This window comes from Rhopalosiphum maidis, chromosome 2 (genome assembly GCF_003676215.2).
Source record: "Rhopalosiphum maidis isolate BTI-1 chromosome 2, ASM367621v3, whole genome shotgun sequence".
Taxonomy (NCBI): domain Eukaryota; kingdom Metazoa; phylum Arthropoda; class Insecta; order Hemiptera; family Aphididae; genus Rhopalosiphum; species Rhopalosiphum maidis.
The window spans coordinates 88,367,937-88,382,933 of NC_040878.1; the positions used below are offsets into that span (position 1 = coordinate 88,367,937).

The 14,997-nt window shown below is 32.6% G+C and overlaps 1 protein-coding gene across 2 annotated transcripts in view; it reads left to right on the forward strand.

Annotated features, from left to right (window-relative positions):
* Positions 1 to 12,818, forward strand: part of LOC113551738 (protein phosphatase Slingshot) — a 68,418-nt gene extending 55,600 nt beyond the window's left edge. The window contains exons 6-11 of one of the 2 annotated variants that reach the window (XM_026954174.1): positions 5,917 to 6,111; positions 6,212 to 6,481; positions 7,544 to 7,690; positions 7,772 to 8,283; positions 9,894 to 10,113; positions 10,563 to 12,817. In XM_026954174.1, coding sequence (XP_026809975.1) covers positions 5,917 to 6,111; positions 6,212 to 6,481; positions 7,544 to 7,690; positions 7,772 to 8,283; positions 9,894 to 10,113; positions 10,563 to 11,976 — 2,758 coding nt within the window. In that variant the 3' untranslated portion in view covers positions 11,977 to 12,817. Of the gene's footprint in view, positions 1 to 5,916; positions 6,112 to 6,211; positions 6,482 to 7,543; positions 7,691 to 7,771; positions 8,284 to 9,893; positions 10,114 to 10,562 lie in introns of both variants that reach the window. The other variant, XM_026954173.1, reaches the window with a different exon arrangement.
* Positions 12,819 to 14,997: the final 2,179 nt, after the last annotated feature.

Below are 14,997 nucleotides of genomic sequence, written 5' to 3' on the forward strand. Positions count from 1 at the left end.
TCGCCTCTCTCTGCCCTTCCATAATTCGTATTCCCATCTCTGTTCATAGGTGTGTACTAACTGTATAATATACTAAATTAAGAACGCGTTAAAATTAGCCGAGGAGGACTGATTAATATGTATATCATCGGTATCCCACCCGCGCCTCCTCGTTGCCTGTACTTAAATGGGCCTTTGGCACCGATTTTTATACTCTCTGAAAAGGTCGGTTACCGTTTGTTTTCAACACTATCAGTAACCCGACCACTCTATTATTTCTAGGTTCGCCCTTGCTTTGCCTCTCCCTCCACACCACCTCTTCAGATTTCTAAATCTGCACCAGTGTTCGACCACTTGAAATAGTTGGATTGTTATTATTTTTATTGATATTATGTCGTCTGAAATACGCGTTCGTCAACAAAAACATTGAGGTCGCCGGCTCAAAATCAGACCATTTTTAAAAATATATATTTTCTGCGGTCACTAATCGTTTTAAATAAAACATTTAAACGCTGAGTACTACAAACGACGCAACTATAATGTATAACATTATTTTATAACCATATAATTTACTACGAAGCTTGTAATTGTCACGCATTAAAGCAAATAAGCGAAATATTTATCACTGCAAGACGACATCTCATATTATATTACGGTCCTTAAGTTATTTATATTATACCCCAATATTTTACATTTTTGTATAATATACGCGTTAATATCTCGGTCTTACACAATACGATTTTACTATGTTGAATATATTACATCATTAGTATACCTTTACCCTTTGTACTACTCAATATGTAATGTATTCCATACCTACATTATATATGTATATTGCGCGCCTACGCAATACATCCGTGATCATAATTTTTTTAAGTTCAAAGTATCATCTGTAGTTGTCTCGGTAAAAATAAATATGATGTTTTCGCTTAATTTAATACTCTATAGTTAATGCATATCTTTATGAGTATTATTTACAATAAATAGTTTCCTATTGTTGCTCTTATTTTACGTTTTTAATATTTTTTCATTTAAAATACGCAGGACTTGCTTCTGCAGTTATTATTGTTTGCTGTCAACATCCTTCGTTTTCACTGCAACCGTGAATCAGCTGTAGGCTTTGCATTTAATAGGCCTAATTCACTCGACCCAGTTTCGTTGAAATATCAACATGATGTTCAATGCACAAAAAACTTAACTTAACCATTGTATTCTCAACAAATATTCATATTTGAATTATTGCTTAAGTTTATTTTTCCAATATAATACTGCACTGCAGTATAATGTACAGCAGTAGTCGTGTGTAAATGAAATTGAAAAAAATATATATATATATCTTCTAAACCAATTGTGAGTCCGGTATCGTGTAGGATCTGGAAAAGCCCTTTTCATCGAGACCCCCACCATTAAAATGCGATTAAAGTGGCGCCTGTTTTGCGGGCTTATACATACATATACAACCCCTATATACAATAGCTCGCCCTTCATAAACTTCACCCCTTCTCAGTGTAATGACTGGATCGTGTACGGATTTTACGAGTACATTGGCTTTTTCCAATTGCTTATTATGTAGAACCACGCGCCCCCTGTTATAATTGAAACGCAACTATATATACAGTATAGACTGTAGGTACATATATAAATTTATGTTTAATGTATATAGAGTGATATTTTTAACAAAGACCAATTGTTAAGAGTATATATGATCAACTTTTTTTAAATATTGAATAATACACAATTCTAACATTTGATTATACTATCCACAGATTATTCGTAAGTGAAATCATAACAACACTATTACATACAATTTCGATTTAAGATGAGATTATAGATCTAGAATACAAAGAATGTTAAGATCACATTCAGTTTTAAAAAAAGTCAATATATTTTGGAATTACGATAATTACTATTGATAGTATCATGCTGTTTATAGCGTATATTATAACCATGCGGGGTGCGACGAGGACGTAATTTGTCATAGACTTAAAACGAAATATATATATATATATATTAACAACAACCATTGCGAGCTGCGACGACAATATATACAATTCGTTCTTGGCGTCGTATTATATTATTACTTATTACTATATTATTATATTCTTCTTATGTAAGCATTCCCAATTTTCTGAACGCGACACTGACACAATAAGAAAATGTAGTTTATACTTACCCGGTTTTCTCTTCCTTTACGATTATTACGGGATTCCATTTAGATTTCCATTGTCGGCGTTTCACGTCCGAACGACTGGCCGTGAACGCAAAAAACTTTCAGATAACAAATAATAAAAATAAATATATATAACGTACGCGCTTTAAGAACTCTAGTATTGTATAATAAATAATAACATGATGTATATAATGTATAATATATTGATCGAACCATGCGCTATTCGTCACGCGCTTAGAGCCGATAGAATTTAATTTTAACAATCGCCAGACGCCAGGACACATTATTTATTAATGTTACGGGATGTATACGTAAGTAAATATATAATATTCATTTTTGAATTGCCATGTGTCCAACCACCGTCGACGGATCATTTAACTGTTTGTTATAAAGCCATCCTGTTTTCAAAAGAAAAACAAAGACTTTAATATTTACACACCTATGTAAACTATATTGTTCATGCTCAATCGTTTTTATTGTTTTAACTTCTTGGTTTTTAAATTGCCTTTTTTAGCTATTACTTGGAATATATTCAAAATATTGATTCGGTAAAAAAATGCGTTATAATTTCTCATCGTATATACACACACTGCGGAACTGCAAAATGATTTGACGCGTTATTGCTGCGTTTTAAATTTAAAAGAAAGTTGTCATGACTGAAACATATTTTAAATCCCGTAAATCATTTAACGGTTATACCGTAGCAAAATCATACGACCAGAACGACGAATATCCAATGTAATTATATGTATATCTATACTCTTCGACTGCAGGTGTAAACTAACTGTTCGTTCGTTTTTTTTTTTCGATTGAGATTTATTTTTTTTTTTGTTTCCGTAATATTCTAATCTGTGTCAAATCCTTCATCTAATGTCGTACGCAAGGCTAGTTGGCCTTTATTATACCTACAAAACGTTAAAAATGCATATTTATACGTGTTACGTAGCCTATGTTGTAAATTTTTTTTACTACTACAACAAGATATAATGCATAGTGAACACAATATTATAAAACAACATGAATTACGTCGTGTTATACATCCAGAATAATTCATTTAATTGACCACTAGTTTTCAATTCGATTATTATGACAACCAATATTTTGTTAGATTTTAATTGAGTGTAATGGCATGGGGTACAAACTTTACAACCCCGAAAGTTGTTATCCACTACTCCGTTCTCTTTTCTATCGCGGTAAGATAAAAAATAAATGTTTTGTAAAAGGACATATTATTATAATAAATACTCGAAACCATATAAAAACATTTATTTAAAAAACACTAAAAAATACTTGAAAAATGAATGTAGATATAGATTAATGAATATTATCCTTCGTAAATACATTCATTGTATAGGCTATACATATCTATACAGGTATCAATATTATACATTCGACGACCGTCTCAAACTCTCAACACTAATATACGCGCGCAAACTGTCCGAACCTGTTCGAGTCTAAATTCAATGCACCATAATGCACGCGTGCAGCATCTACAGCTCATGCATTAATCATTTTACATGTCGGCGTATATTACGCTGCAATTGTACTCGCCGTTGTTTCCTTCGAGACGTCTGCCAAGTACGCGCATAATATATTTTTCTCGGAATAAAAAAAAAATGCAATCGCACTATTATATTTTAACTTACACGAGACCATATGTATTGCTTATATAGACAAGCTTATCTCTCAGCAATGGCGCGAGGAAAATAAAATGACGTGCTCTCGGGCAAACAATATCATATAAAAATAATGTACGAGCGCGCTCTCGCGTTTATGGCCACTAGCCAATTCGGAAAGAAACGTTCGTCGGCTTTCTCTGCACCCGCACAAGTCTGTTATTATTTGATTTTTTGGCCTTACGCACAATCTGCAACACAAACAATAAACAAGTGTCTGGTCCTCCTGTGGTACATTACATATTATATTATACCTGCGACGAGAAAGAAAGCTGGTTTATTTATTTAAATTTTTAACGGTTGATGAATCGTAGTGCTCTTTTTTGTTTTATTTTTATTTTTTTTTTGTCTTCGATGATTTATGATATGTTGACGATTTCGTTGTTATTCAAACTATATGCACAGGTGTACTGGCACCATATAGCTGACAGTAATGTGTGTGTGACGGCTTTTATTCTTCGATAGACGCCGAAGACAATAGTTGCAAAAAAAAACGATTGTGGGCTTCGGCAAACTAAACACTTTCATGTATACTCTCTTCGATTGTACTATTATATCTGGTTGCTATATAAAAGAAAGCACTAACCATATAATATGTTAAATATGAAGTCCTTATATTGCGGCGTGTCACGATATACAGGATGATTCTTTTATCAAATAACACTCATTATTTCAAAAAGTATTAATGTTTTTTAAAATATTTTTTATCCTTATAATTTTTTAAGTTTTTTACTTTTTTGAATGACATCATAGTGTTTTAATTTCATATTCCAAAGCAGAATAATTTTCTAAGTATTTTGATACATAAAATTCGAATTTAGGGTGAGTAGTTTATGAGTTATACTTATTTAAAGTTTGACAGGCAGAGTAGTGGACAAACATTTTGCGGTGTAACCCCGTATCACTCCACTTCGCTTGTCTAAACTTTAAATACGTATAACCTATTAACTACTCGCCCTAAATTCGATTTTTATGTATCAAAATACTCAAAAAAATATTCTGCTTTGAAATATGAAATTAAAAATCTATGTTGTCATTCAAAAAAGTAAAAAACTTAAAAATTATAAGGATAAAAATATTTAAAAATATAATTTTTTAATAAAAACGTTGTTTTTTTTAACAATTTGAAACTATGTAAAAAAAATATTTTCAAAAACATTAATACTTTTTGAAATAATGAGTGTTATTTGATAAAAGAATCATCCTGTATATAATCATTTTATTTAGGACAAAACTTATAAAATAATTATATTCATTTATAAGTGTATATGTGTATTCAAGACTCGAGCACCGAGAACAAAACTCTCAAAATGAAAAACTATTAAATCTTGAGAAACGGCCAAATATTATTGAAACGTTTGCACTTATAGCAGTCGTTTTGAAACTGTCAAAACGCGAACTCGATTGTTATTGTTGTTGTTATTGATTAAATATGTTATATAGGTGTATAATGTATACCGTGCCTCAAGTCCTTAACAATTATTTATTTGTTGTGTACAAACTCTTAAACGTTTTCAAAATTCTAGTACGTTTTCCTGATTGACATATTATAAAATAAATAATTGTTAAATATTTATTATTTGTTATATAATAAATGTTACCCTATATATATATATATATATATTACTATTATTATATTACATTTAAAAAAGAAACTATTATAGAGTATAGACCCGATTTTAAATTTTATTGTTGTCACGTATTCAGTTAGAAATTAAACAATTTTTTTTTTTGGTGGGGTTGTTAATTTTTTACTTAAAATATATGTTTTTTTTTTTATATTAATTAATCCGCGTCAACAAAAGCCAATGGATGGTTTTTATTCATTTGTTGAGGGGAGGAACGGTAGTAGATTAAAACAAGCTTTTTGTATGTGTGGCAAGGATTTGTCACTAAAATCCTGGGTGGTCACCCATCCGGGAGCTAGTAACACCGGGCCGATACGTAGACTCAGAGCGTTTCCGCAGTTGAGTGTACGATCGCACCACACCAAGTCATAAAATATATGTTTTATTAGCAATATTGTTAATAGATTTCAATTCTTAGAAACATAATTAATTCATATTAATTAACATTTAATTGTATCCTTAGGTCGGCTCTCCAATCTTTACATCGGGTAAGCGCTCAAGCCCGCGAACACAACTTTTTCGAAGGTGGCCTTACCCACGATTGGATAACGCATTACGAAAAACAAATCTCCTCCGACCAGTCATGTCTGAACGAATGGAACGCTATGGATTCAATCGAGTCGCGTCGTCCTCCATCACCTGATTCACTGAGGACGAAGTAAGTCCAATCGTCTAAACAATAATAACTATAATGCTAATCGTATAATTGCATAAACTTGTATTTATCACCCGCATTTTTCATCCGTGGTTACTTATAGACCCAGCGAACGCGAAGAAACTGAACGCGTAATACGCAGTGCCCTGAAAGAAATCATGATGAGCGTAGATTTGGACGAAGTGACGTCCAAGTTCATCAGGGGCCGTTTGGAGGAAACGCTAGACATGGACCTAGGCGAATACAAACCGTTCATCGACCAAGAGATGCTCACCGTGTTGGGCCAGATGGATGCGGCCACGCAAATATTCCCTCACGTTTACCTTGGTTCCGAGTGGAATGCATCGAACCTCGACGAACTCAACCGAAACGGGTATATAAGCACAGTACTAATAAACACAATGCACATAACTTATTATGCTATGATATTGAATCACATACATGGATAATATATCGTTTGTATATATATATAATATATATTTTCCTATATTGGGAGTAAGTCACGTGTTCAACTACCGTCTGTTCGAATAAAAAATGTTCAAAGACCGCATATTTCGATATTCATGTCATATTATAACTTAAGTCAGCCAAATTTAAATGAATTAAATACATAGGTATTGGTTATTTTTCAAAGCTGCGAATAAGTTAATGAAAATAATTATCTAACTAGAACAAAGTGAGGTATAGTTCAACATTATCAATGTTAAGTTAAAAATTAATAGTAATAAACAAACAATAAATTAAATTTTAAAAATTTAAAATTTGTATAAAAGAAAATAATAACGCGGTTAAAAATAATTTTATTTTTTTATTACCATCTTAGATACAAATAGTAATTTTTAAATTATTTAAATAACAATTTGACATTTTGTTTAAAATCCATTCTGCAATATTTATTTTTATCTAAAAAGTAAAAAGTCATTGTTCGTAAAATGTGATAAAATAAATAAATAATTAATTCGTTTTTACTTCAATTTTTGATTTATCATATGTATAACGTATCAAATGTTTTAACTTAAAGTTTTATTTTTTAAATTAACCGGAAAAAAAAGTATTTATTTCTATAAAATAATACTTCAACTATCTATAGTTAAGTTATTATAATAAATTTAACTCTAGTCTAAAATTTGTTAAGAAAAATATTTAAACGTTTAACTTTATAACTAGTATATAATGCACATCTGTGTTATTTTAATAATAAATTCGATTTTAACAGTTAAAAAAATAAATATTTTAAATTTTATTTTTTTTTTTAAATATTTTTGAACATTATATAATATATATACATATATAGGTAGGTATATTGTTCAAAAAATTCAAACACTTGATATTCAAATAGATGAAATTCGAACAGCTGTCTCCTACCGCTATAACATATACATTATACATACATAATGATATAATATATATGTATATACATATATTATATTTTCAGTGTACGACACATACTGAATGTGACGCGGGAAATCGACAATTTTTTCCCCGGTTCGTTCAAATATCTCAACGTCAGGGTGTATGACGATGATAAGACTGATCTATTAAAACACTGGGACAACACATATAAATACATCACAAAAGCCGAGTATGTAAAACTTACACACATTTATAAAATTATAATATCAACGTCACTTTACTTAATGTGTATTTTATTTTACTTTTTCAGACAAGAGGGCTCTAAAGTCTTAGTACATTGCAAAATGGGCGTTAGTCGGTCTGCAAGCGTCGTTATCGCGTACGCTATGAAGGCTTACAACTGGTCTTTTAAAAAAGCGCTTGACCACGTACAATCTAAACGCACCTGCATTAAACCCAACAAGCACTTTATTCTACAGTTAGAGACTTATCAAGGAATATTGGCCGCAATGAAAAACCGCGAGAAATTACAGCGTTCCAAATCCGAAACAAACTTAGTGGCCACGTCGGGCCTTATCACACCCCCTAATTCACCTAAAAAGCCTTTGGATACCCCGAGGTCCCAAAGCGAAGGTGACAAAGACGCCACGCCACCGGATCGGTTAGACAAAGAAGACGAACCCGTCGTACCTAGTCCGCCGACACGATTAATGCCGCCAAAGTTATTAGATATCAGTGGATATGATTTGATGAAATGCGGCGGAAGACCAAAGTCATGGTCACCAGAAAATAATTTTGCCACTGACATTTTAACCAACTCTAGTAAGTTAATTTATTAACTATTTATAGATTGAATATACATTTAATAAAATACGGTTTACTCTGTTTTTTCAATGTTTTAAATAACTTCTATTTAAAAAAAAAACTAGTTAACTAGTACACAATTTTTTATCATACATATTTTACTTTCTTGATTTTTAATCAAGTAAGTATGATAATTGAAACAAAAAAAGTCTGAATTTTTAAAACTTCAAGAATTTTTGTTAAATAGGAAAATTATAAAAATGTAACTCAGTTGTAATAAGTATGTGGATAATTAAGCTAGCTTTAACATAAAATATTAATGAGAGAGATCCGATATCACCTCCAAGCGGTATAACGATTTGAATCCACAAAAATGTCGGCGTGAACAGTCCCAAAATTAATATTTTTTAACTTTTCTCCAAAACTATTATAGCTAAAAAGTTGGTTGATAAGTCATTAAAAAGGGATTATCAAATAGATACAAAATGTAAGATTAAACATTTTCAAAAAAAAATTATTTAATTTTTCACAGTCAAAAAAATAGTTTTTTTTGCTATATTTTCATTTAGTGTGGTAGATTACCGAAACTGGAGAACGGATTTTGTTATTTGGGGTCTTGTTAGATTCACATTGGCTAGGAAAAGTGTTTAACTTATTACAAAGCTATAAAACTGAAAAACATAAAAAAAAAATGCCCAATAAAATATGTTTTAATTTTTTTTTGAAGCTCTGTAGTAAATTAACTATAAAAAATAATGTTCTGAAAATCTTCACTGCACTTCTCATAGCCAATGTGAATTTAACAAGACACCACACGACAAAATCCTCTTTCCGGTTTCGGAGATCTATCTCATTAAATGAAAATGAAAATAAAATGCATTGTACATACATATTGCATACAATTAATAAATTTCTAAAAATTGAAAATCAAGAAAGTTTGTATGCCGATCTCTGACTTTGCAAGTGTTTTTAATCCGTATTCATTACATTTTATACTAAAAAATAATTATTTACACAGGACAGATTAAATTAATTGACCATGTTGTCGATATACTAGGCTATGCATTTAACTCTTAAAGAAACCATTGATGAGTCGAGACAAAAACCTAGGAAAATAGATATTGTTTTATGATGAATATAATTAATAAATCTTAGTTAAACAACATAATATTATTTTGATTTATTGATGTATTAAGTATATATGTATATCATTTTTTAAATGTCAATCCCCTCCCATTGAAAATAGCTGTATACGCCACTGTATATGTATAATACATATATATGTATATGCATGCAATCATATTTGTATCATTACATTTGTATTACCTTTGTGGTTCGAAATTACTACTTTTAATACCAATGTTAAAGGTTTGCAAACTTCGTTAAATATCATAATATGTTATTAAACAATTTAATAGCTTACAACTACTATAATGAGTAAAATTATTACATTATCATCATATTTAAAGCATTCGTAAAAATAATCTGTATTAAGAAAACCAAACGAAAATTATTATAGTCATCATATACATTTTATTGGTGTCTATAAAATACAGAACGCGCACCATCAAAAAATATTAGGAGGGGTTATTTATAAAAATAATAAAAATTTATATGAATATTTTCAGCATCATTATCGCAATCGTTGGAGAAAATTAACACGGATAAAATCGCTGTTGAAGTGGAAGTGGAAGTTCCAAATATTCCGCCAGCACCACCATTACCTCCATTCGAAGCCCATAAGTACAACGTCAGCGTGTTCATGCCGTGCGGAAACGGACTAAGATCGTATAGCGTGTCGCAGAACAAAATCGTTCAGTTGCAACCAGCTACACCACCACCCCCAAGGTAACGTAAATTATTATACTTACCATTCGATTCCAAATAATTTATATTATCTGTGGAGATTTACGTAAAATGTATTTAGAAGAGTATGAAGGTATCTGGATAGTACGCTGAGTGTCTAAAAAGTCTTTTTAATAAGTATACGATATTCGTATAATTACCTATATTTATTTATTTGTACTCTTGTGTGTGTAAGGATGATTAGGAAAAATGTTATATCATATATTTTAACCTACAATGTCTTAGTGATAACTGTCATTATTTATTTTTATCATTTATGATAATCGAAATATCATAGAATTATTGTAACAAAAGTATCGATATAGGTACTTGGATTATACTTGATATGTACTCTAATTGCTAAATAATTATAATAATGAAGACTACACAAAATACAGATAATAGTTTAGTCATTGTAATTTATACATCATACATATAACATTGTGTTGCAGACCGTCGTCGGTTAAACTACGAGTCAACGAACTGGAGTCCAGCGGCATCAGCGGCAGCACTATCGTCACTAGCAACAGCACCGGTGGTTGCACGTCGAGTCCTGACCGCAAATCGACAACGGACCCGGGCCGAAATCTGGTGCTGAATCTTACCACCCAGTTCGAGGGCGTGGTGACATCTTCGAGCGCGGTTAATTCCCCTTCCGACGACAACGTTCTAGTCAAACCTTTGCCTGCGGCCGAATCGCCAAAGTTCAGCCGGGTGGCCGTCAACAGACCTCTCTCTATCGCCATTTGCACCTCGCAGAAACGGGACGGCGGCGATTTGTTCTCGTCCCGACTGGACAGGGTGTTCGATCGCGAAGAGCGCAAACAGTGTCGCGAACCCGCGGCCGACCATCAAGCGACGGCCGTGAGCGGCGGTGATGTGTCGCGACAGAACTCGTGGAGCTCGTACGACAGCGCTGTCGTGCTGCGCGACGTCATATCTAGACACAGTTCGTGGGGCTCATGCGACACGCGAACGCTGCCGTCTAGGAACAGTTCTTGGGGCTCGTACGACATCCGGCCAACCATGCAGTACGTCAGCGAACGCGGCGAGAAGCCAGCAGTAATCTCTACCGCAGCCTCCACCGCCAAAACGGCCGTGGACGAATCGTGTTACCGGCCGGCCAAGAGGCCGAAGCAAAAGGACCAGCAAAAGTTATTGCTGCCCAACTGCTATTCGAGTTCGCCGACGCTGGGTTTGCAGGGCGCTTCACACAAGCTGGCCAACCGGGCGACCGCGTCTCAGCCAAACATATCCGGTCTGGGTAACACCACCGCCACTAACACCGTCACCGCTGCGTGCAACAACAAGCACAGCAGTCTGGTGAGAAGTCTGAAAGAGGAGTTCGAGGCCAAGGCAGGCGACGCGGTCGAAAAACCGTCGAGGAAGAACAGCGGTGGTGGAGGTGGTGGGAGTTCGGCCGATGACGACGGTGTCGGCAACGAACACGTCAAAAGCCTGCCTACGTCGCCAGTCAGTGAACACCCAAAGGTCACGCAAAGGCCCAGCCCGGCCGCTTCCATGGAGGACATATCAGTCAGGAAACTTGTGGGCAAATACGAAAACGGCAGAGCCCGGTCTAAGACGTTCGTGCAGGACAGCGGTTGTCCGCGCAATCCACACCACCTGCAGCAGCCGCCTGTACCGCCACGCATGTCTAGCCTGGATGTGGCCGCAATCGGCCCCCGTAAATTTGAGTGCAATCCCGTCGTCAAGACTGTCGTATTGCCCATACAGCAGAGTGATATCCGCGCGTCCGTCAACCGGGCAGCCAACAACAAACTACAACAGGGCAAATCACATCCGCTGACGAAATTGTCGTTCAAACAGCTGAAGGTGAACAGCACCGTTTACAACAGCATGTGAGCAAATGGGCACGGAACGCCGAAAACCGTAAAATGCAAAACGCGTTTGACTCGTGAGTCGTAATATTATTATTATTATTATTATTATGACGTACTATATACGTGTTGACTCTTAATGAATATGTTTTGTTTTTTTTATTTGTACCTTTGAAACTCTGTTATGGTTATATCTATTTTTACTTTGACAATTCATCTGTGTAACGTTTTTTTTCAATTTTTTCTAATCCGTTTACTCCCAGTATAACAATAAATGTATAATAGTAAACACTTCTTTTCATCCCCCCACCACCACCAGACTTTTGTTTTTGTTTTCTAGTCTAACGCGCAAAACCACCGTATCAACTGTGTACATAATATATATTATAATATTATTCAATTATTATAATACGAGAATTTACCCATACCTACCATTGTTTACAAGAATCTCTACGTCGCTTTACTCTAAGATACGCTATTCAAAGCAAAAGCAATAATGAAAACGATATATTTTACATATTATAACTTAAGCACAAGAATCAAGTAAAAAAATTGTTTTTGTTTGTTTTATAAATAGGTGTGCTCTCTCGTATAATAATATATGCTATCTGCATTTTAAAAAAAAAAAAATTACAATATTGTCTTACAAAGTTGTAGATCTCATTTTTTTTTTTTTTTTATCGCTTACTCAGGCGGAAACATTTGCTTCCTCGTGTGTTCCGGCGATCGTAATAACAATATATATGATAGTTGGTCGATCCGTTGTGGGCACCACTCTCCTCCTATATTTAAATAATATTGTGTATATAATTTTGTAAGCTTATTATATTGTGTGTTGAATAAATGATTTTAAAAAGTGTGTATACATTTTAAAAATATCTTGCTTTGTTATTGAATTATTTATTCATATTCCCGGCAATACTCCAGTGTCATACTGTCATCAATTCTTCATCAACAACTACTAAGTATGTATTATGGAGGTTTACATTTTTTTTTTTTTATAATTGTTATTATTTAGATAATTTTGATTTGATTTGTAATAGTCACATATTTTCCTTTGTCAGTCACAAATAATAATTTAAAAAAAAAAATTAACATAATATCAAAATAAAATAAAAATACTAAATTAATTCTATGGAAAACGGGAAACCTTAGCGTAAATACTCGCATTTCGCAGTTAAGTGTATAACCAATAACACTTATTTATTATCGAAATATAATAGTCAATAGCATAATAACATATAAATACATAATTATATTTATAAAAATAATTATAAACACATAAAACTTATATAATATATAAATAATCGTTCTGTCAATTGCGACATCTTCACACTTTTGGATGGTCAATTGTTTCCTTATAGTATATTATATATTATATCATGGGCGCCGCAAGGGGGGTGCAAGTGCCCCGCTTGCAACCTGGCGGCGCCTATGTATTACAAAAAGTGAAAAACTACTATAAAAACAAAATGGAGGAATGTTTTAACGGGATATGCATTAAAAATTAAAAAAAGTACCTATAATATATTGTTAAAATGTCTCACTAATTATAGTGACTGCAAATTTGTTTTAATACTTTAACTACGCAAATGGTCTCGTTCGTATTAAAATAAGTCTGTTAAATCGTGTTTTAGTGACCACCTGTTTTATTAAGTATATTCGAATAATTTTTTTTAAATAGCAGTTAACACGATTAAAGATATACAAAGATATATAAAGATATCTTTAATCGTAGCAGTTAACAAAAAAACTAACACCAGGTCGACCCCGAACCTGAAATTCTTAAATCTACTTAAACGTTAATATAAACACTAAATAGTAAATAGTAAGTATAATAATTTAAACATTTATAAAAAGTTATTTATTTGTAATTAATGTACATAAATATTTCAATATCAAATGTATTGGTCTAAAAACAATTTATTTATAAACTATTTTAAATATCCGTCCATCTAGTCTCCCAACTATGTTTTCATTTATACCTTTATTCATTCATTTACATCAAATTAAATGTGTATTGATAATATGATTAAGAATTAGAACATCTAGTATCAATTTATTACAATAATTGTTATTCTCATAGTCACACCCTTGTTTTTCCATCTATACCGACTATTCTAACGCACTCACATTAATTGGTTGGCATGGGTACCAAATTATTGATAAATTCGGTTAATATAAGTACACATTTAATTTCTATATATTTTATTATTGTTAATTAAATAATATTTTTGTTGATGAATAGTTTGATCATTAAAGCAACGTCAACAAAGTTGTATAAAAATTAAAATCAGGACTTATTAAATAATAAATATACGATGAAAAACGTATAGTTACCTACTTACATATAATATATAGAAACATAGTAATTTAATCACTCAAACACCTAAAACTCGGTAAAAAGTAACCTAAATTGTTAAAAACTTCCTTTATACATTATATTAAAAATATTATAAGCTGATCTACGTAAACATTGTTATTTGTTACGGGTTTATTATTAACTTAAAATTCGTAGATAATAACCTCGGGCGTTACAATCCATCACAGATACAATATCCACAATCATCACTCCGTGTCTTGATTTGTCGCCATTAAAAGGTCGGGTTCATGGCTCATAATTTTCCGAAGATTGTATTATGACGGCGTATGATGGACGATGTCTTTTATTAACATTTATAAATCCTGTTTACAGCCCGCAATCCATCTGTAAAAATGATAAAGTCATCATAGTCATCAGTTTCTATAGACTTTACTACCAGTTTCTACTCCGTTTACATGTAAGAAAACTTCTGCGCCATTTTAGGTTAGATCCAATAATCCATCGACAATCCTACGTTGTCGAATTAGAAGGTTGAAATTCTCACAGATAATTTTCTATTTAGGTGTATATAATGCTTTATATAACATGCAGTAGAGTTAGTAAAATCTAGGTAAATACATATCCCCCCTTCCTAAAAAGACAAAATTGTAAATATATCGCTACATTCCATCAAGGTCAACAATAGTGATAATAGGTAATTATATCTACTTTTACATTTTTAAA